The following is a 22,779-nucleotide window of genomic DNA, read 5'->3' as shown; positions in this document are numbered from 1 at the left end:
TGTGTGCATGGCCCGTCCGGGTTCCCGATCTACCGCCCGATATATACATATATATATATATATATATATGCTTCTTTACGATGAATTACGAATATCAATTTCTTTCTGTATCACTATCTGTACATTTTGAATTAATGAGGTCGTTGAATGACCACGAGTATAAATCTGAATGTGGAAGTTAATTTCACGCAAAAAGTTAAGCCCGTCGCCGGTAAACTGTAGCGGTTACGAGTACTTCAATACTGACCACAGAAAAGACGCCAGTTACATGACTGACTTCAGTGTCGCCGAAACGCACTGGTGCGATAATCAGGTTACACCCGTTTGAATTTAGCAAAGGTCGGAATTTGATAGGTTCGGATAATTTCTTAGTGAGGTTTTCGCGTCGGTTTTGTGGGCATAAAATGCGAGTAAACACAGCCGTCGCGCGAAGCGCTCACATCGATTCAATAATTTGAAACAGTGTCTGCTATAGCCTAGTAAGAGCGCAGATGGCTGTTACCCTGGCACTGCATTTCCGATAGACTCGCGCTTGATATTTTTGAAAAAAACGATAACACTGCCATGGATCCTAGAAGGGAGTTTTCAATCACAGATTCAACTATTTGACTAGAAAATACTTTATCGAGCGGACAGTTGTGTTGAGACGGATAATCACCATGACCCAAACTCACTTGGAAGCCTCCGCATCGGGGGTACCGTTCCCAGTAAAAACATCAACCCGTGGCGAAAGTGCTCCGTTATCTGGAATTCCTGAAGGAGTCAGTTTCACCGCCTTATTCAAAAAACAATGGCTATCGACGATTATCTTGTGCTCAGTATTTTGGAGTTTCGGCATGTGCGTGGCGTTCCTGGGCCCCACCCTTTTGGATTTAGGGTGTCAAACTGCCTCCGATATGAAGACAATGAGCTGGGTATTTTTTGCCCAGTTATTTTTTGTTCTCATTGGTTCGATGATTTCTGGTTACATGGCAAATAAGTAAGTTAAGATAATGATTATTTCTTTTTAAATGCGAAGGTTCACGCCTCAAACTGTTTATTTCATGTGTCGTGAGTGCACGAATTTTTAACTTTTCATATAGATTATCGGATTATTAAAGGCGGTACAATTTTACTGGCAAACAAATGCATTAACTCGTCCATCTGTTTTATACCTATACAAACGATTTCGCATTACAAGTATTAATATTATTATTAAGCATGTGTATTAGACTACTCGATTGAAACATGTGCATGTAGAAATCGATCATAAATCTGATCACAAACATGTGTTAACGCAGAAATCGATAGGAACCGCCTGCTAGATTTGACTAGTCTAATATAATCATCACCATCATCACGCCATTTCATACCCGCAAGAGAAGTTTGTTTACAGTTCTATGTATTGTATAATAGCACTTTTGCGACCAAAAATATTCGAGATAGGAACAAACAACAAGTCTCAAATGAGATATATAAAGGGGTTTATTGGCCATAGTCTCTATCGGGAACCCCCAGTAAGGCTATGCGTTAAGGTATTTTCACTGGTTAAAGCAACTAGATGTTTTCGGAAAAAATCATTTTGAATTCATCAACAACAATTGACTTCATGCCTTAGTCGATGATGTGATGGCGGAAATATGATATAGTTTTTGTGACTTTGCCCTACTCTTGTAGATCACACGCGTAATTCAGTAATGATATTCGAATCATAAAAACAAGTGGTATATAAACAACCCTATATTATAGGTATTATTTTTTCAGTGTTGCTCGAAACATATTGATGAAAGCTATTGTCAGTATAGTTCGCTTATCATATTTGATGACTTTGTTATCGGATGGTTGACACACTGTGGTCGTTACATAGTTACTGATTACTTATAGAATATCAGTACTGGGTGGTGAATATCTCATAGTCTTGCAATGAGCTCCTGAAGACCATGCTATTCCAAAATCTTCTATATCCTATCGTAAAAACAAGAAATTCGAGCGTTAAGGTCATATATAAGTGTATAAATCCAGGGGAAATCCTGCTAATATGAGTGCTAGGCCAGCATCTTAGATACGCATAGAAGTGGTCGCCCCACATACCCAGCCTCACTTTTGAATTCCAGAATTCTAGGTATCATTTTTCGGGTCCTGCCCTACGCCTCCTGAAGCTACCAACCTAATTGTGGTCCTATGCCACCAGATTCGTCTTGAACTGTCTTGAAAAAACTTGATGTTAACAGATTTTTCATGTGAATTAATGAGATTTATGCATGCGTATTTTGATGATAGTTTCGTTTCGAGTCAATTTTGAAAAAAAAATCTCTTAAAATCTTCAGAGTTGTTTGCGCACGTTTGATGATGAGTTTCATAGAGTGATTGATTATAGTGCAGGGCGATAAATGTTGATAAATGTCGACTAACTGCGAAACACGGGCACGAATCCTCTATCCGAACACAACAGTGTCTTAAGAGATTTCGTGATCACCAATTGATACGATTTGATAATTTCCATTACGTTGGTCATGATTGATATTTGATCAAACAAGCAACGCGATAATAATCATTCATGGAGATTATTTACCCGTAAGATGATGCCTTTGTGCTAAGCGGATACAATATTCAGAATATTCATATAAAGACAAATTGGGTTTACTATTTCGTTCTCAACTCCCATCCATAGATCTATAGTTATATATTCTACGATTCTGTATGTATATGTATGTATATGTTGGAATACCAGTTTTTTCTGAACGAGGTTTGTGGACACACCTGTTGGATTGGTCCCGTTTCATTTGCTCGATGCTGTAGACAAAGTCCGCATGTACGGGGATAGAAGTAGAAAGTTTAAACTCTTTCATTGGTTTGATTAGCTTAGCATTATGTGGTAGTGGTGTAAGCCGATTCAACGATAAGATTAACCCTTTTTGACGATGGAATGAATGAATTATGGTAATAAGCGCGCGCATTATTTCACTAATCCAAACGATTTCACCGTAATTTGAAACGCGTTGAATGAAAAGTAGTAACCAATACGCAAAGTACGTACGTATAATGCGTAATACAATCATCCTCAATCATATATGTAGTAGCGGCTGGATAGTAGAATTTTGCGTGGGAATATTAGCGTGTATCAAAATATATAAGTTCGTTCACATGCCTAATAAAGGGTCATTTCGGCAAGAAATAAACAATTTTTTATTCTGGAATTTGCGATTCAACTCTAATCAATAATTCATATACGTTACATATTTAGTATTTTCGTGCAACAAATATAAATGTCCATACATATGAATGCTCATTATTCTAGACAAATATGCTATTTTCTTTATCATATAAATATGGACAGATGCGAGGGCTATTTAACTTGCCTGTGCAAACGCTACTAAGTATATGAAGTGATATAAGGACATCTGCTTCTGAAGGGAAATCGTTTCGATTCGTCTGCCCTGCGTATTGGCGACACGAAGATGTGTCAGCTTGGCCTTTCGTGATTTTTATGCGGCTCGCCATCAGATAGATAATTATGTATACGATGAAGAAGTTAGCACAACTGGCGTATATATAGTGTATTCAATAGTTCAGATCAATCATATTTGACGTCATTTGGTTTCGCTATAATGATTGCGTGAATTTGAATTTTTCAAATTTGAATAAGTTACGTCTCTGTTTCCCACCAAAATATAGATAAAGTAGTGGGTAATCTTGAATGAGATCAATTACGGTTTACGATTTCATTTTCAACCAATACCGTCAGTTCAGATTTAGTCTGTCCCGCGGCCGCGTAGCAAGATTTTGGCCGCCCGTGACAAGTAGGATGAAAGAGTGGCGCTTTGTAACTTTTCCTGAGTCACCGGCAGCGTGCTTTACTACCCACAAGGTTTCTGTTTAGACGGGAAGAAATCAACTCCATTCATAATTGGAGCAATGTTTATGGGAGTGGTCATTCTCTTACTCAATACCTGGTCATCAGGTTTTGGGTTTAGAATAATCCAATTGATGATTGTTGATGGGTTTTTCACTATTTTCCTGTCTGCTTTCATTTATATATTGCACTTAATTTACCTAAAATATCAATACAAAATATCAGAAAATATCTAATGTGTCAATCTTTAAAAAATGTGAATATATATGTATACAGAAATTCAAATATTTGAAGAATTTTTTGTTCAGCTGCGCGTGCGAATAACCGATGAATTATCAACTTGCATTTGCCATGCCTCTGTTTGCAATCCTCACGAGCACCAAAGCTTGAAAGAGCGCGAGTTAATAACATTAGTACCTTATCACTGCGCGATACCATAATGAAATTCAGAACGCTGTTGGGCGACTTTGAAATTTCGAACGTTTGTTCTTACTAAACTTACGATCAGCGTCTCCTATCAATGTGTATATGCATAACACGAGTAATTTCGGATAGAGCGAGTATTAAACATTTTAACTAAGCTACATTTGAAGGTTTCCTAAAAATCATTTATTTATATATCGGTGTAATCAATTAAACTCATAAATTCTGATACAGACCTCCGTCCTTACGTCTGTGACATATCCCGAAATAACTGCAAGCTGTTTTACCCATTTCCTATAATTGAATTCAATGAATTCAATATTCATAGAATGATATCAATTTTATGATGGTGAAGCATTATCATATTTATACTTTTAGGTAGAATAGCTAATTACGTTTTGACCTATTTCGAAATAGGTTTATTTCTATTTTATTTACGGGAAAATGAAGGTGTTATTTTTGTCAAAAATTCAGACAAAATACACTTTTGTTATAATTGATATAACGCAAACTTTCTCTTTGTCCTTGGAGACGAGTTTGTTTTTATTGAAATAGCAGTAGGAAATGGTTACAAATACAGACTTTATCACCACGATTCACTTTCAGACGATTGAAGACTATAAAAACGATTTATTTTCACGCTTCAAACTAAATTCGTATCGCAAAATGTGATGGCCATCAAGCGATTTTAATCAACGTGCGCGACGAGCTAGATTCAATATTGAATCCCATTCTAATCAATTCGTATACGTAAAATTTACTTTTTAATGCAGTTGGAACATTAACCAGCAAATTCTTCTGCTTAAAGCCCATTAAAATGTTGTTCTAAATATATACATTTCACGTTACGTGGATATCAAATGAATATTGGACATATTAATCAAGAATTGAAAAGTGGTCTTCCAAACATATTTTCGCCCGTTAGGTTCACATGTTGTGGGGTCAACTAAAGCGCATGTAACGATTTACACATCTTCAATTCTAAACGCTATTTACATAATATGGTTATTAATTTCAATATCTAGTTCTACTGGGAGCAATTTGACCGTGTAGGTTTCCCATTCTAGGTGCATACCCATGAATAATGGATGTTATTATGAGATACTTAATTGCGTGATATATCACCTTCCTGTGAATCTTGTGATATATCAAGGCGTTGTTGATTGTTTGCCGTATCGCAAAGTATTTCAAACTTTTGAGATGTACGATGCATCAAAATTTATAAACAGATGATATAGACGACATTGAGTAGTAAATACCGATACCGACTCGGTATTACAACATATACCTAACTATTTTTGTTAAATTAATAAGAGTTATAGACTATGTTCAATTTGTACGTGCTTATTTGACAGCTGTGGCGATGCTGGTATGTGTGCGCTTAATAATTCACTCGAGAAAATCAAGAGGTGTTTCAATACAATTAAGCACACTATACGATATAATTTCCGTACAGATGACAATTATTATTATTTAGTTGGAGCTTTAAAATTTTGTGCCATATTGCGCGAAGCTCAGCGATGTCTCTACTTCGAATTGATAATGTCCTGCCGGTCAATCACGCACAATCATCATTTATTTCGCTTGATAAACCCCGAAATCGCTAGGCGTCATCTTGCTGTACCATATGAAATTCCTATCAGGTGGTTCGTGTGCGATTGTATACTGATTTTTGATGAAGCCCTCGCTGACGTTGTAAGCTATCCGTCTGAAAAATTGAAATGATTCACGTGTTATGACGCCCTGAGGCAAGACGGCGATGGTGCGCTACACACTTTAATCGGGAAATGAGGAATCATTATGAAACTTTCTTTTTTAATAAGTCTTCCCGATTTTGGTGAATGATTGCTGAAATCACGGTCCACAAATGGGCTAGTTTGTTTGAAGCACACGTTACCATCAGAAACCCACAAAGCGATGTCTGCAACAGCATCAAGTACTATTCAAGGCTAAAATATTGATAAAATTTGTCTCATTCTGGTCTTACATCTGAGGATATATTTGAAATTTTCATTCCATGAAAGGTGTTACTGATGAGGATTGGTCAATGCCTGAAGTTGTGCTGTTTCACTTCCGAAAAAGAAAATAGTTGGCAAATAATGGCAAATTAGTTGATCCGTAGCAGTATAGATGTATTAGATTTTTTTTACACAATGCACTATTTCGCTATATCTATGTTTAATCTTATATCTCGAACCCCACGGGCTGAAAAAATTGAAAATAATAAACCATCGTCAATAGGCCTATTGTTTGACAGCGGCAGCTGTGGCCAGCAAAATCTGTCAATATAATAGAACATATATATATTATCGACCAAATCTCTTCAACATATTTTCGAACCCTTTTGATAGAACACCCTGTTCTACACTGAGTTGTCAGTTACTAAATCCAGATATAAAGCCACAACTGTGAAACTGATTCCGATATGCGAAAATTTGAGTGAGACGTGTACAATTTTTTCGTGTTACGCAACACAAGCTGCCTAATGGAATTGGTCTGGTGAGGACCAAATTAATCATTCTTTATAAAGATCACCTAGAAACAAATAAACTGTTTCCTCTCCACATCACAGTGTTTCAGAAAGCGCTCTTTTAGAGGCTCGGTAAATAAAGAATTTCAATGATCTCCAAACAATTTCCATAATTCACATGTGCTTAAACGAGCCATTGGAACATTAGTGAATGAATTCCTCTAGGGATTCTAGGGGAAAAGATCAATCAACAATTTGAAATAACGGATACGAGTGGAATTATAAATTGTTTGGCGCCCTTTGTATGAATTTGAATTGAAATTCAAATATTTCTTCAATTTCTAGTGATTTCTAGCTAGTGGTTTACATTCTGGAAATAAATTGAATCCAATGATCGATGAATCTGATGCCATTAATATGAAAATTATACATTTAGACACATTCCTTACTGTTGAACGTCATACACAATACGACGGGCGACAGGTGCTTTTCCTGTCGATGGTTTATTTGTGACATATTTCATATTTCATATTTTCATATTTCAAAACGCAATATGGTCTTTAGTCAATGCATCGCACTAGAGAAAACACAACTCAATATTCGATATTCGATATTAAATCTCTATACAGCTAGCTCAAAATGTGTCTACGTCACCATTTCCTCGTGTGCGCTAAACGTCATCTTCAGCTATAGAATGCGTATTTTCAGGCTCATTGAGTTTTAGGTCGATGTTCAGTCGCGGTCGGGGCTTAACCATCAATCCACCCCAAATCACCGTGCAGTCAATTTCCTGAGTACCGACTAGATCAAGAGTTCTAATGGGGGATTATCTGGCGGTAAACATCCCGGTGGCCATCAGTATGAGATGCTAATCAACGTGACCATCAACAGTTCTGAAATAAAAATATACATTATGTTCTTGCTTTGCTAAATACACGAGATGCAGGTTTTTATCAATTAGCAGAGATAGATAACGTATGAATCTTTCACGAAATTGCTTTGGTATAACTATTCTACTAACCTGTTTGTGGTTTCAATATGAGTAGAATAACATGTTTATGTATATTTCAATTGTTTTTCTTTTTTAAGTATATCTATTTCATAATAATTTGAAAATTTAGCCATTTCGTCTATAAACATAAAATTGTTTTCTCGTTTAATGATAGTGATCTTATTTCTATAGCACCCTTTTCACTGTTATACAATAAAGAAGTTTCCAGTTTCTAGGCGCCATTTTGTGGCGGTCCCTCGAGGTCCCCATTGTTGCGATGATTTGCGCTCATTTTTAAAACATAAGTTTAGATTGAATATCATATAGTTCTGCATCCCCTTGCTCGACGAAATCAATTTATACACCATTTTAAAGGAAATAAAATGCAGATATTTGCTGGCGATTCTTGGAATTTTTGAACGCAACAATTGAGAACAGTGACGATGTGAAACCAAGGACCGCATATCTTAACCGTGCGTAAAAGAAACCGCAATATCTATTAATTTTGAAATATCTAAGTATCTCTTGAAGCTATATTTCCAATTTTCACAGAGGTTAAAGAGGGTAATTTGCAGTTTAAGCCTGCGTTAAAATCTTTTGAATATCTTTCCTGACGACTGATCTGTACCCGCTTGAATTTGAGATTACGCGCAAAAGGGGTCTCCCACTGCGCATTGCAATTTCACTGAACATTGAGATTTGCGACAAGAAATCTTTAAATGCAATTTGATTTCTTCACATTTTCCATGGGGATATTTTGAGATGATAATCCATATCTTGTTTGTACCGTATTTTGGCGGGGCAATTCGTTTAGCTGGTTTCGGGGTCCGGTTTGTCCCGCTATTGAAGTTTGAGTGACCCAGTTGAGGAATTGTCGTATACAGCCCGTCCAGCCTAGCGCCGATTTTGTGTTCGGTGAAATCAAACGCTTTAGAGTCGATGGTGAAATGTGCCAGTCAATTTAAACGCTTAGGACATATTTAACACATTTCCCTCTCTGGTAATCCCTCATTCTGGGATCATACGATGAATTTACTGAATCTCAACCTTCTTGCTGGAAAACATCGACCAGAAAACCTTACTGATATAAAATTCCAATATAATATTTAAAGGGGTTCATATCTGTCCCCCATTTGATATTCTGTTTTAGGGGGTCAACGTCCAGTTTGGCAACTTTCAGCTGCGCCACATATTCAAAAATATATAAAAACTTAGAATTTTTTTCTAGTGTCCAACCATGAGTGGTACATTCGGTTGAAACGCAAATTAGGTTCTCAACTAGGCCACATTTGCAACCAACACGGAAAGTCCCCACTCTTACAGGAAATCCTTTAATTTCCCAACGCTACAAAACTCAAATTCATCAAAGCACTCATAGTCCATTTTCAACCATACGAAAATAAAGGTAATATATAACCATCAGAAGCAATATTAATAATTACAAACCAGTATAAAATCTTATTTCTGCGATTTCTTTTCACAAATCTCAATGTTCAGTGAAATGGCGGCGCGCAGTGGGAGACCCCTTTTGCGCGTAATCTCAAACTCAAGCGGGTACAGATCAGTCGTCAGTAAAGATATTCAAAAAAATTAAACGCAGGCTTAAACTGCAAATAACCCTCTTTAACCTCTGTGAAAATTGGAAATACAGCTTTAAGAGATACTTAGATATTTTAAAATTAATAGATATTGCGATTTCTTTTACGCGCGGTTAAGATATGCGGTCCTTGGTTTCACATCGTCACTGTTCATCATTGTTGCGTTCAAAAATTCCAAGAATCGCCAGCAAATATTTGAATTTCATTTCCTTTAAAATGGTGTATAAATTGATTTCGTCAAGCAAGGGACTGCAGAACTATATGATATTCAATCTAAACTTATGTTTTAAAAATGAGCGCAAATTATCGCAACAATGGGGACCTCGAGGGACCGCCACAAAATGGCGCCTAGAAACTGGAAACTTCTTTAATAATTCTTTAATAATCAACGTTCCATTAAATTGGTATTATTACCCACAGCTTATTACTCAAACCATTTATCGGACATCTCTCCCTGGGGAGAAGTAACATACGAACAGCTGCTAGGCACTATTTTACTGTTGTTAAAAATGGACTAGATCAACCTACGCAATTGGTCTTTAAATATTACAATCACTTTTTGAGTTTGGTAGATTAGAACCAATTTTACGAAAGTGATATAGAATCTTTTTCGTTTCAAACAACATCTCCATGATAATATGCCTGGTACGAGGAGGAGTATGTATAGGCGTTGATATCGCAATGCAAACGAAGCAATCCGTGCACCGCCGAGCGACGGCAATTATGATTTGTTTATTGTGACAGTTTCCATGTTTACATCAAACAACTGAAGCGAAAGACGAAACGCACTTGGATTGATTAGTGGAATATAATGCGATGAAGTAAAAAATATGTATGGGAAACCTTCAGAACGTCGGCAGACGTTGGATCGCCGTGGATTAAACCGAAAATTCACAAGGAATCATCATTTTGTTATGTAACCCTAACCCTGACGAGACTACTAGCGCAATATGTCTCCTATAAACGTAATCGAAACGAAATTGCCGGAAAATTCAATTCATAAATCAAACGCGACATCTGTCTCGTAGTACGGCAGACTTCTGGGTATAGCGACCTATCTTTAATTGTGACGACTCGGTTTTATATGGAGCCTTTTCGATCGAGATAGTAGCTTATTTCTAGGCTATAACGTCACTAATGTCTCCGATGACTGATTAGAAACTAATTGAAGCGTAAACTCAGAATCAGCGGAGATCATTCTCTATCGTCCATTTGTATAAAGAGATCCGGTGATTAAATTTGGGGATTTCGTTGAACTCGGACTGAATCTCCTCCCAAAAATAGAAGCAGCCAGTCCAGATCTCGAGGGCAGTCATCAAGATTTCAGTTTATCAGAACAGAGAACTCTCATTTCCTTGAACGATTTATAGAATCACGGAAGAACGCCTACGTGCGCGAAACCTACTTTCTGCTGATTAGGCCAACGTCACGCTAGTTCCAAGAAACTGATTGCGCTTGTGACAATTTGAGTTCTAAAAAGAAAAACATAGAAAAACAACCAATTTGTTTCAAAGCAAGTTGCTCTATAAGTCGGATTTCGCCATCCCACCTGCGAAAAGAATTGTGTAGTTTATGCCCAAAAAATGACATCATAAAACGAGAATCAATATCCATGAGAAAGCCACATCTGATATTGCTAATGACAACTGATTTACTTGAAATGATGACCAGCGTAGATAGAATTGTGGGTCTTAGTATACTTCATTTTTGTAGGTGTTAAAACATTATTTCTTAAGACACGCATAGGATTAACTAACGACCACCTTACGCACCAATTCCACACATTCAGACCTAAGTCATTTACGTCAGTCGTAAGATCTATTTATTTCTTCATTTTGTCTTCTAGCGGCCAAATGTCTTTGTAAGTATGAAGTTCGTTTGAACGGTTTTGGTGAGACCATTAGACTTTGATGGGCAAGCCGAGCTTGGATAATGGGTTACATAATCAGATTCCTAACGTCGGCAACAATTTTCGTCAGAAAATGATCTGATTTTCTTGTCTACGTTCCCTTGTCTTAGATAGAATCTGTCTTCTGGTGACAGATTTGATATACGTATAACCGAATTACCTTTACGGAACGCAGTATAAGTCCAAAGCATCAACTGATATATGAAATACACTCGACATATATGAATTGTCTGAAATGCTCCTTTCCTATCCTTATTTTTCATCTAAAGCTATCAATAAGTCCAACTAACGCTCTTCACGGTTTAGGCTAATACTAACAAAATATCCTCATTTAATAATCATTAATTCAAAAACTATATCATGATCGAAACACGGTAATAATACAAGAGGTAGAAATCTAAAAGGTAAAATGCCAGCGGTAGAAATGCCAGAAGAAAATATGCACATTCGATTGTAGATTTGATATATCATCTGACTTTTTGATCTAGAATCGGACAAAATATCCATCAACGATAAGCAATGATTGTGTGAAAGGAATAAATGACTGTGCATTTAATCCTAATTTTGTATTTTCTAGAATATGTTATATCTAAACGGTGCATCCAATGTGTAAAATCTTATAGTATGTCATCTAGTGTAAATGAGAATATCTATCCAATGCACTGAACTCTCATGTTCACTTAATTTTCGGCATATTTCCTTCTGGCATTTTTACCTCTGGTGTTACTATTTGGATTCCCGTGACACAGGCTTTGGGTTCTGTTGGTGATGGGGCTGTCTCGGTGATGGCTATAATACCCCAGGAGGACATATTGGAATAGTATACTTGATAAATGAAAAACCTCATAAAAATCGTTTCAATGCATAAGATATCTGAAAGTCAAGAATCGTGAATAATTTCATTTCCCCTTGTCTAAACAATAATGATAACTCGATATCTTTTTTCCAGACTGAGAGCGAACCTGATGTTGACAGTAGCTACCATCTTATTGCCAACTTGTATGTTTCTGCTGTCTTTCTGTGGGAGTATAGGTGTATTAGCGGCTGTCCTTGCTGTCATGGGTCTCAATATGGGATGTATAGACTGCCTGGCTAATCTGCTAATGATAAAACTTTATGGGGAATTTGTCACGCCTTTCTTACAAGTAAGCAAAATAATTTGCATGTTTGCTTACTCTGATGGCTAGGAAAACATAAACACTCGAAATTGTAGAAATTAGTACAAATAGTACAAATACCGCGGCAATTTACTGCTTGATAGAATAAAAGCAACTACAAGATTCTGGATACAGATGATTGTTCGTTCATATTGCGTCAATAAACCGACGTAAAATAATAAGTGAATATCAACTAACTGTCTTCTAATCTAAGACTCCTTGCATTGTTTTGATTAGTATCAGCCAATTTTTTATTCGATGAACTCTATCAACTTTGATTTTTTTAGGCAATGCATTTCTGTTATGGGCTTGGTGCTTTTGTTAGTCCTATGATTGCGGAGCCGTTTCTATTGAACGAAGATTGTTCAACGTTTATCGGAAACATCACGATGGCTGAATCTCCAGATACACCAAAACTTCAAGCTCTAGCTGTCAACGTCACATTAGTTAAAGAAGAGCTATTCGAAGCTCAGATAGAAACTCATGTCAAATACGCGTTTTGGATAATGGCTCTTCTACAAGTAAGTTTCCCTCTTATTGCTATAGATAAAGTTATAGATGTCATTTTTTGTTACTGTTTGTTTCAAAAGGATGCATATATTTAAAATCGAGTTAACTAATTCAGCTTGCAGTACTGAAACAATATCGTAATCGCATTTCCAGGTGCCTATACCACTTTTGGCGACGTATATCGCGTACCGAACACGTAATGACCACGGTAATCTAGTCGAGCCTGATGAAGATGCAACCGAGGAGAAAGATGGATACGATGATATTGACAAGAGTAAGCAAAGCTCCCGTAAAGGTTAGTTATTACCATGATGGTTTGGTTTGGGGCGGTTCAGCTGATTTGAATCGTCGTCCATGCAGCACTTCGCGTTTAACCATTTCAAACACCGTCGTTGGTGTCTCGACTGAATAACCTTAAAACATTTTAAAGCAAAGCTCTTCAATTGCAAAACCAGCAGCAATGATACATATTTTATTCAATCAATTCAGGTGAAATCCAGAGAAATAAATGAAATAAATAAATTTTGTCAATACATCATATTTTTGCCACTTAACAAAATTGCCACTAAATTGTAGGTGCTAATAGCACTGTACTGCGTGATGGTACGATAACCGCACTCAAACGTGGTGAACAAATGATAAGATAAAAAACCCACTATTTAAAAATTAAAAGAACACTAGAGATCATCGTCGACGATGATCTCTAGTGTGAGATCGAAACGTCGTGTTCTTATATTTTAGATTGTTTCAATAAATAAATTCTCGATTTTAGATTTCTTTTAATTTTTAAATAGTGGGTTTTTATCTTATCTACTGCGTGATATGTCAGGTGATTAAAGGATGATTGTGAAACGTTTCTGGCACATTTTCATTTCATTCTCTTGTTCAGATGGGGCTGGTAGATTTGGTCAGTGGATGTGGGAACAACAAGAATATCTTCACCAGAACAAAAACAGGTGCTGTGCATCAAGTAGATCGCAAGTCATCACAATCACGATATTCAGCGGAATATTATTGTTCCTATTCGATGGTCTACAAGTGAGTAATCTATTTTAGCTTTATTCATTAAATCTTTTCTTTATTCTAAGCATTATTCTGAACATGTCGTATTGTCTTGTTCGAGACAAGAACATTATTTTGACAAATCGATGAACCGATGTGAATTATATATTGATATGTATTTTTCTTCCGATCGTTTCCAGTCAGCATTTGGTGGTTATGTGTACACATATGGTTTGAAGAGCATTGCTGGTATGCAGCGAACCGAAGGAGCCTATCTAAATGCGGCCTATTGGGTAAAATAAAAAATCACCAACGTCTGAATTTGTTAAGAGAGAGCATTCAAAAATAGATTGCCCCGCCCCCTTAATCCTGGTTATGCATACAAAACTGTACTTCGTATTGTCTTACACACATTATGCTTTTTCTGTTCAGGGTGCATTTGCTTTAGGGCGCCTCTTCGCTGTTTTTGTCGCTACTAAAGTCGCTCCTGGTTGCATGCTGCTAGGTAACATTGTAAGTATGCGGCCATTAAATGGCCCCCGGTCCCTCTATCACTGCGGGATAGTGTTCGTTGAAGATTCGCAATTAAATGGCCCATCTAGATGAAATCTGATTCGGGCTGTATATATTTTTTTGTATTTACAGATAGGTTGTATAGGATCTATGGCGCTGATGTTAGCTTTACGTCACGACCACGCAGCCTTGTATGTTGGAACATGCGCATTCGGCATGTTTTTAAGTAGTATAACACCAACCGCCCTTGCTTTAGCTGAACAATATATCGACGTCACATGTAAATATTGTTCTCCAATTTGTTCCTCTATGATTCGATTCTAAAATTGTTGCAAATTTTCCAATTTCATCTCCGATCCCAGTGAATATTCTAACATCAAAACACATTATTCTACAGCTACCATAACAGCGTACATCGTAACTATAGCCGCTATGGGAGAAATGGTGTTTCCAGTCGTTGTTGGAAATGTAAGATATTCTATAGTTTGTCAGTCGTTGTCAACATCCAGCATACATTTGGCACTGTAGGAAAGAGCTACTGACAATGATTGATCATTCGTATTCATTTGCTGAAACTTTGTTAATAACGTGATGTCTACTATTATTCAAATTGCCTTGAATTGTTGTTTCAGATATTTGTTTCGTTGGGTCCCGTTAGTTTTTTAGTCTTTGGAAACATCATGTGCATATCTTCCCTGTTGGTGTTCATACCAATTACGATTATCGGACGCCAAACGCCGAAACAGCGTAAGAAACCCTTTCGTTATACATACATATATAATATTAAGATTATTCAATCTCGTGAATTGTTCAATGTACGCCAAGCAATGCATGATAAGTATATATGCCTTTGACAGCCATCTTGGATTTTTTTAAATTCCTGAAATAGCAAGAAGGATCCAAGATCGGCTTCCGAAGCAATGCATGATCTCATGATATAATGTTTGTAAGAATTTTTCAAATGTGTGATTTATACCTCTCAGTTTGAAGTGTTTTGCATTCGGGTTTGCTAGTCTGCTTTATTCATTTATATATGTATGATATATGTATGATATATGTATATATACACACAAATTGAAAAAAATACGGATAAACCCTATATCTAAAACTGTGGATCTTACATATGAACATGAACAATATCTTTATTTAGACATTAATCGTTTGTGCTTTACTCATATAAACTTATATTTTCAAGGCATATAAGCATTTTCAAAATAATAGCGATTTGTACTCGATACTCCTCACTTTCAGTGTCTGTGCAGAATGGGCATCATTTTAAACTTCCACCACATCTGCAAGACAGGGAATCCAGCCCTAGTCACCCAGGGTGTGATACTAATAACATCGATAAAGACGTGAACAACGATAAAAGCGGGGAAAACGATGATTCGGTAACAGATACTGGCGAGGGAAAAGATAAATCTCAGTAGTTACCCGTCTCCAAAGGTTTGAAACGTATTTGACAGTGACAGATGTTTCTGCATGGGCGTCGTCTCTAAAACAGTGTTAGCTGTAGACAATGATCTCATCTTCATATGGTTATATTTATTATGAGAATCTAAAGTGATAATTGATAATCATGATAGATCTATATAATCGTGTATCGCCTTGTTATAGGCCTATACAATTTACAATTTGAGTCATTGTCTTAATCGTGCTAAACCATGTTTCCTGATACGCTGCCAGATTAAACATGCATCATTATGTCGATCTATATGGGAAAGATTTGTAAGTTGACATAAAGGATGCAATTTCAAACTACATCAAACTAACTACCCGCACTTCGTGGTCCCTTAACCTTAGTAACTGTCCCCAAGGTGAACCTTTCCACTATCTGCCTGCCTTATCTCTAGGTGGAAGAATTTTTGATTTTCCGTGTACACATAACTTTTTAGAAAGATAATCTTGTTTGTATTCTCATACACATCCTGTAATCTGTAACGAAGGAAAAATCTATCTTCAAACCGAAGGCCGTAGAGACGTGCGTATTCATGATTTGTCAACGGTGAAATAAAATTTCGAAATATCAAACTGCTGACCCTATATTTAAGGTCATCTTTGTATTTATTTAGGTACAAATTCCTTCACCCTCGTGATCATCGATAGCGAGTGGTTATTTTTCTATGAAATACGTCTCTTGCTCTTCGGTCTTTGAGAATATGTCAAACAAGCGTTTCTTTTGTGTCTGTGGGTCGATTTTCCTTACAGCTTTTCAGTCGTGGGAAAAATACTCTTTGTTTTTAAACATCTTTTATCTTAATTCTTTACCATCTCTAGGATACTGACTGAAGAGCCAGCTAGTAGCTTTCACCCCCGTCCAATGAAATAAAGGATGCATTTTCTTTCATTTTCAGTCGGTCGACCGAGCTCTTTCATTTGGTGCCAAAGTATCGCTATGAAGAAGCTACAAAATGAGAGCACCGTGCCAACTACGATTAAATATTATTCCCGTATGTCCGAAAGTAACAGCAGCATCGAGATGGTCGGTCAAGACGTCGAAGAAGAAGATGAACTGACGACAAAGTGATTAGACTTTAATAGATATTAAACAACTCGTTGCTTACTAATAGCTTCGAATTAAAGACGAACGAGAAATAAAAAAATCGAATATATCATACATTCTCCTGCTGTGAGATTGATTCATCATAGAAGAATTAGAGTCAAGTAAATACTTACAAGAAATTACAAGAAATATTTCGTTGAAGGCGATAATATATTTAATGTATATCATTCGTAGATTCCTCAATCTGCGATTATTTATGCAATATTAAACAGCCAGTATAGTTGTAGCCTACTGATCAATTTCATTTCTGGTGATTTAAACATATACGTATATTATATATGTATATATATATATATATATATATATGTGGTTGATTGAGATGTGTACTTTACGTTATGTGGTATTTTGTGAGATTGCCTCGTGCGCCTCTGTAGTTATATAAATGAATAAATAAAAAAACTTTAAACATAGACATATCTGCATGAAATGGTAACATATAAAATGTACATAGTCACATAATTAGATCGGTATTAATGAATGGAAAGACAATTCAACGATAAAATTGAATTTCCATGAACCATGTCACTGTATGATAAGCTTGTCCGTTGTGAACGTAATGGAATAATGTCGATCAATGATAAAAAGTGGCCTATCTTGTCAGCGTTATTTTTCATAATTTTGTTGGTTTAATAAGTAACTAAAATGATTTGTACCATGTACGTTGCCTTTCCGAATATGTCGTCTACAGTATTGTAAAGTGGTATTATAGTTTGCGTTATGTTGCAAGGCGTCGTTCTCTGTAAATCTGTAATATGTCAAACGTCATCTCAAAATATGTAAATTTGAAAGAAATATTGTAATATCGAATGGAATATATCAGATCAACCCATTTGGTACTTTAGATCGATTTTAGACTTTAAGAACTTTTAAATACGCTTGATTTGAGTGTCGAGTTAGAACTCTGCATATTATTTAGGTTTTATCATTTTTCAGGAATAATGTTCTTGAAATAATATAAACATGTGATTTATGGAAATTGTGAAATTAGTCGATAACTGTTTATTGTTGAACACTGGTAAAGTTCTTAAGTATATTTATTTAAATATACGATGTTATTTTCATTAATCATTTTAATGACTGTGTTTTATTAACAAAACCAGTTTGGTTGAATAAATAATTTATTTAAAGATTCCATGCAATGTTCGAGTGTTTTTTCGTACGCGAGATAACGTATTTTGCTTTGTCGATGAGGATAACGAGGTAAAACTAGGTGGCGGACCGCTACTAACATGCGCGGATTCATCTACCAAGTAGAGACTTTACGGAGCCTCCGAAATCCAGCCACACAATAACAATCATGCCTGTAGATGTCACAAATGATGTATGTAGGCATAATAGGACATATTTCAATTGTGGAAATAGCCTTAAAAATTCCCAAACATAGCAGATTGTATTAGATCTATATGGAACAAAATAAAACTAGCAAAACAAACAAAAGATGTCCCATATAAAACTTTTCGTTACTATTTAGTGCCGTTGTTCAGATGGCAGTGTTGATTGTGGATGAATAATTACTTAAATGTTTATTATCGTCATCATTTTGCAATTACACAAAATGAAGGATTTATTGCAGCAACACTTGCATTAGAGAAAGACGTATGAAATATCCGACAGTTATACGCGGAAATCGTTGGAAGGAGCTCTGAACAGCAACAATCGTAAAATCTGCCCACATAACGCGTCGAATATTTCAGCTTTCCGACACATCGAAATTCTTTCCTTTGAAGATGATCCAGCTTCAAAGGCATATTGCGCTAATTACTTTCTGGTAAAGATATACGACGAAATTAGATGACAGGACATTCATTCGTTTTTCGCCTGTCGTGTCGTTACCTTCGAAGTAAATGACGTGAACGCACGTTGCAGACGAATTCTATGCGTCGTTCAGAATGTTCGTATCTAAGCAGTGAGTTCGAGTTTAATTCGTTGCTTGTTCTTCGCTTCGGTCTACAGCAGTTTTAGCGTAGATTAGAAAAGAGACTACGTATCTAACTAAAGTGGTGATAAATCTAAAAAAACGAGGAGAGGAGCATCGAATATGGCCGTGGCTTCGTATCTAGTTTTATCCTATATTCTAGCTGCTTTTTTAATCAAGGTAAGCTGTTTTACGTTATGGACAACTTAATAATTGAAACTTGTATATTATAAATTCAAAGCGCAGGGCCCAGATATACAGCGTTGAAAGTTACGTTTGACGCTAACTCTTAAATAAATACATGAAAGGAAAAATATTACATGAATTAATTCCAGACTCCATCTTACTAATTAAGGAACTGGCTCCGAAATCTAATTCAAATTCTAAGCCTAACTATTAAGTTGCTAATTTGCATTGTAGTAACAAGAAGCTATCGTAGATTTGCTCCCAGATTGATAAATTTAATATTATAGTACACTCGTAGGGTAGTAATATTTAATCAAGGGAGTGACCACTTTTGCTGATTTTCCGACTGGCATTTTATAACGGGTTTTTCGGCGAAGCATTTTCACCAGATACCTAAATCGCACTTAAACAGCAAAATGATGTCGATCAAGCCGACATTAAAATGCTCCATGAACTGAACAAGAGACCGTGCAACGTGTATGTACACAATTGAATAAATAACGTATAGTAAAATATATATGCTATTGTATAGCGCTCGAGCTTTGAACAAGTTCGTTCTAGTTGTCTACGTGTATATATATCATATTTAAGACAAGCTCTGAAATAAAAAATGGGAATAAAGTTGGGGTTTTTTCTAGCTATAGTCTGAACATAAATCGTGCGGAGGAGCGAGAAAATAATGCATCGTCGTCGATTACATCTGCATCATAAATCCATTGCATGAAGCAATTGGTCACGATCTCGTGTTTTTCGCAACACGACGCGTTATTCAATTACGCCCGTGTACTATTTATAAAGTACTGTATTCAATCCAGTTTAATGTCGAATATGAACGCCTCAGGCACAATCTCGTTCAAGTCAGAATTTGCACTTAATACGGTAGTAATAGTACTATTTGCTATTCATAATAAGTTACGCTATGCCGTTAAAAACCAACGATGCAATCGACAAAAAGGTCTAATATATATTAGTATACCCACACTATTCCCGCTGCGAGTAACGTAACATTTCATCAATTACCTAATGGATCGCGCCAATGTTTATCATAAGGTGTCTCTCAATACGGACCATCTTATCTGAAACCTTTTTAATATTTGATTCGCGATTTGAAGTTCTGAAATTCTCGCCCATGCGGTGTGACATCTGTGGTTAGGCTGATAAGACACTAAAGCGACATGACATGAACATTGTAATCAAAGTGATTGATGATAAATCTCTTTATTCCTTTTAAGCCCGCTAATACGGATGACTGTGGTCCCACTGTGGTGTTGCCACAGATACTGGTTCTAACGTTGGACAAAATGGAAGTCGGCGGCAGGGCGTCTATAGACCTTCGTTTCCAGACTAATGCTGACAGCGTAACCGTGCAGTGGTATCGCCAAGCTCGACTGCATCGCAAGCCGAAGCTGTCTTATCGCGTTGTAGATCTCGGTATGATGAATCAAATTCAAATGATGATATGAAGTGAATCCCGATGATTTTGTTTTTTTCTTAAGTTTCGGGAAATGTTTTGATGAAAAAGAAGATCCCCATAAAAACGTGTGATTATTTGTATTTATTTCTAGATCGAGCCGTGCAAACTGTTTTGACGAAAATCGCCGACAAATATCATTTCATGGGATACATGTACAATGTCGGGAGGCGGGATAAGGAGGCGACGCGAATCTCGATATTTGCATCTGGATGTTATAGTTTCCAGGTAGATTTATCTGTAACATTAAGTCCCTTACTAGTCGGAAGGCAGGATCCAATACTTGTTCGAACTGCGTCACCTCGGGTGCAAAGATTCAAAACCCACGATTACGGCAAAAAAGCTAGTTTGGTTGTGGAATTCTCGATCAACGATCCATCCTCAATGGCCATTTCGGGCCTAGTATCTAAATGGAAGCCTTTAGTTTTGCGACGGCGATTATCACATCAGAACATCAACCAAGCAGCTACTGTTACTGTACCACCCGGTGCCGTTTCGGAAATCGGATCAACCAAATTGAATGCTACCGCTCGTGATGCATTTTCCCGGCTAAGGTTTGATCGGTTCTCCAGAGCAGACGAGGGTCTGTATTTTACGACGATTACAGATACGCGACTTAAACGTTACGGTTTAGATATAAATTATACTTTGTACGCCGAGGTAAATCTGAAAAAATCCCCAACCGCTGTCGAAGCTGTATATTTGGAGTCTTGTTCGGGGAACTACGATAAAAACACTCGGGTTTTGAAAATTAGAAAAGGCGCAGAGGATTGTATTTATTGTACAGCGATTGCGGGCGGAAAACCTGAAATAGCTTTGCAAAGGACTCGCGACAATCGGACAATCTGGTCTGACACTATATTGATACGTCGTGGAAATTCTTACTGGACAGCGCAGTTTCTCATCTTGGGAAACAAACGGTCTATTTCGTCGTACACGTGTTATGCTATCAAACGGGAAGTTAAAAAGACGATAACTTTTACAGTTGAATTCAAACACAAAAACAATATCAAAACTAAATCCATCTCAACTACCGGTACTACTATAGTACCAAATAACGCTGAGTACGCCGTACACAGTGGAATGGGAATATCTTCATTTGCGATGTACGAGTGTATTTTCTTATTGATAATCTTTTACTTTTTAACACAAATTTCGATTATAAAATAGACGTTTTTCATTCGATTTGATTTAACCACATCCCTGTTCGTGCTGAACCGTATATAACATAAGGCATTCCCTTGATATGAAAATGTTAGTTCCAATCGTGCCGGAGGTATCGTCCAAACCACCCGGACGATAACTGTTTGACTTACATAGCGACGTCATTCATGTGACCAGTCCCTTGATCCGGTGACATTGGCTTGTCTATAAGATACAATGATTTTCACGAATTTATCTGGAAGTCGTAACCTATCCTCTTGCAGTTTGTAGAACCATATTGCATTAAGAACATAAAACAAAACTATGCGTAACAAATCGATTGTTTTGTTGTTGTTTTTCAAGTTATTTTGGTGAAGCATGCGGGGGAATCAATCAGCTGGACACCAGGATTGAATGCTCTGACTATGTTAAAGGATGTCACATGAGATATTCGTGAATCTTTGCACACTTTGCAACCCATTTTCGAGCTGGTACGAAGGAAGTCGCTGGGGTGCGGTCACGTTTCGATCCGGCGTCCCCACCAGGTCCAGCACTGTTGTCCTCGCGCACGGCCCGAGCCAGTGTTAAAAAAGATTGATATTAAGAAATTTCTTGCTAAGTTATATGAAAATATATAATGTTAAAGATAGAGGCTACTGTAGATTTCTATCCGTAGGCTCACTGGTTAGCCGCACGTTCACGGTGAACCAACCTACATCGTACCATTGTACTATATCGGTATGTAAAGTCTGCAGAACAACGGCTCGAAACCAATTTTGATTTATCAATAAGTTAATACGGACGTAGAACTGAGTTCTATGTTACGGATTAGACTGTCTATACAACTCCATATTTTCTTAAATACGTCTTACATATGAATAACCATTTCGCCCTTACGTCCATATATAGTAATGAGTTTGGGTTTTTTGGAGACCTGTAGTGACAGATCTGCGTAGGCATCGTTCGACGACTTCCGATTTACTTGATTTAGGTCTGTCTGCAGAGTTTCCAGAGTCTCCAGAACCTGTCATGTCAGGGCCCAAGACCTGACATGACGTGGGACCTCAGGTGACAGGTTGATTCGCTAAAAATGAGA

The 22,779-nt window shown here is 36.9% G+C and overlaps 2 protein-coding genes across 2 annotated transcripts; both read left to right on the top strand.

The window, feature by feature from the left end:
- Positions 1-519: 519 nt before the first annotated feature.
- Positions 520-17,255, top strand: LOC141901951 (major facilitator superfamily domain-containing protein 4A-like). Its single transcript, XM_074789555.1, has 11 exons — positions 520-979; positions 12,173-12,368; positions 12,668-12,901; positions 13,044-13,185; positions 13,780-13,928; positions 14,093-14,185; positions 14,325-14,405; positions 14,538-14,685; positions 14,803-14,873; positions 15,038-15,152; positions 16,760-17,255. Exons 1-11 carry the CDS (start codon positions 660-662, stop codon positions 16,930-16,932), a joined length of 1,722 nt encoding a protein of 573 aa, XP_074645656.1. The 5' UTR covers positions 520-659; the 3' UTR covers positions 16,933-17,255.
- A 1,569-nt stretch (positions 17,256-18,824) lies between these two features.
- LOC141902440 (uncharacterized) lies at positions 18,825-22,005 on the top strand. Its single transcript, XM_074790158.1, has 3 exons — positions 18,825-19,063; positions 20,302-20,500; positions 20,635-22,005. Exons 1-3 carry the CDS (start codon positions 19,007-19,009, stop codon positions 21,708-21,710), a joined length of 1,332 nt encoding a protein of 443 aa, XP_074646259.1. The 5' UTR covers positions 18,825-19,006; the 3' UTR covers positions 21,711-22,005.
- Positions 22,006-22,779: the final 774 nt, after the last annotated feature.

Source organism: Tubulanus polymorphus, chromosome 3, assembly GCF_964204645.1.
Source record: "Tubulanus polymorphus chromosome 3, tnTubPoly1.2, whole genome shotgun sequence".
Classification (NCBI taxonomy): Eukaryota; Metazoa; Nemertea; class Palaeonemertea; order Tubulaniformes; family Tubulanidae; genus Tubulanus; species Tubulanus polymorphus.
This window is presented reverse-complemented; position numbering and strand designations above follow the sequence as displayed.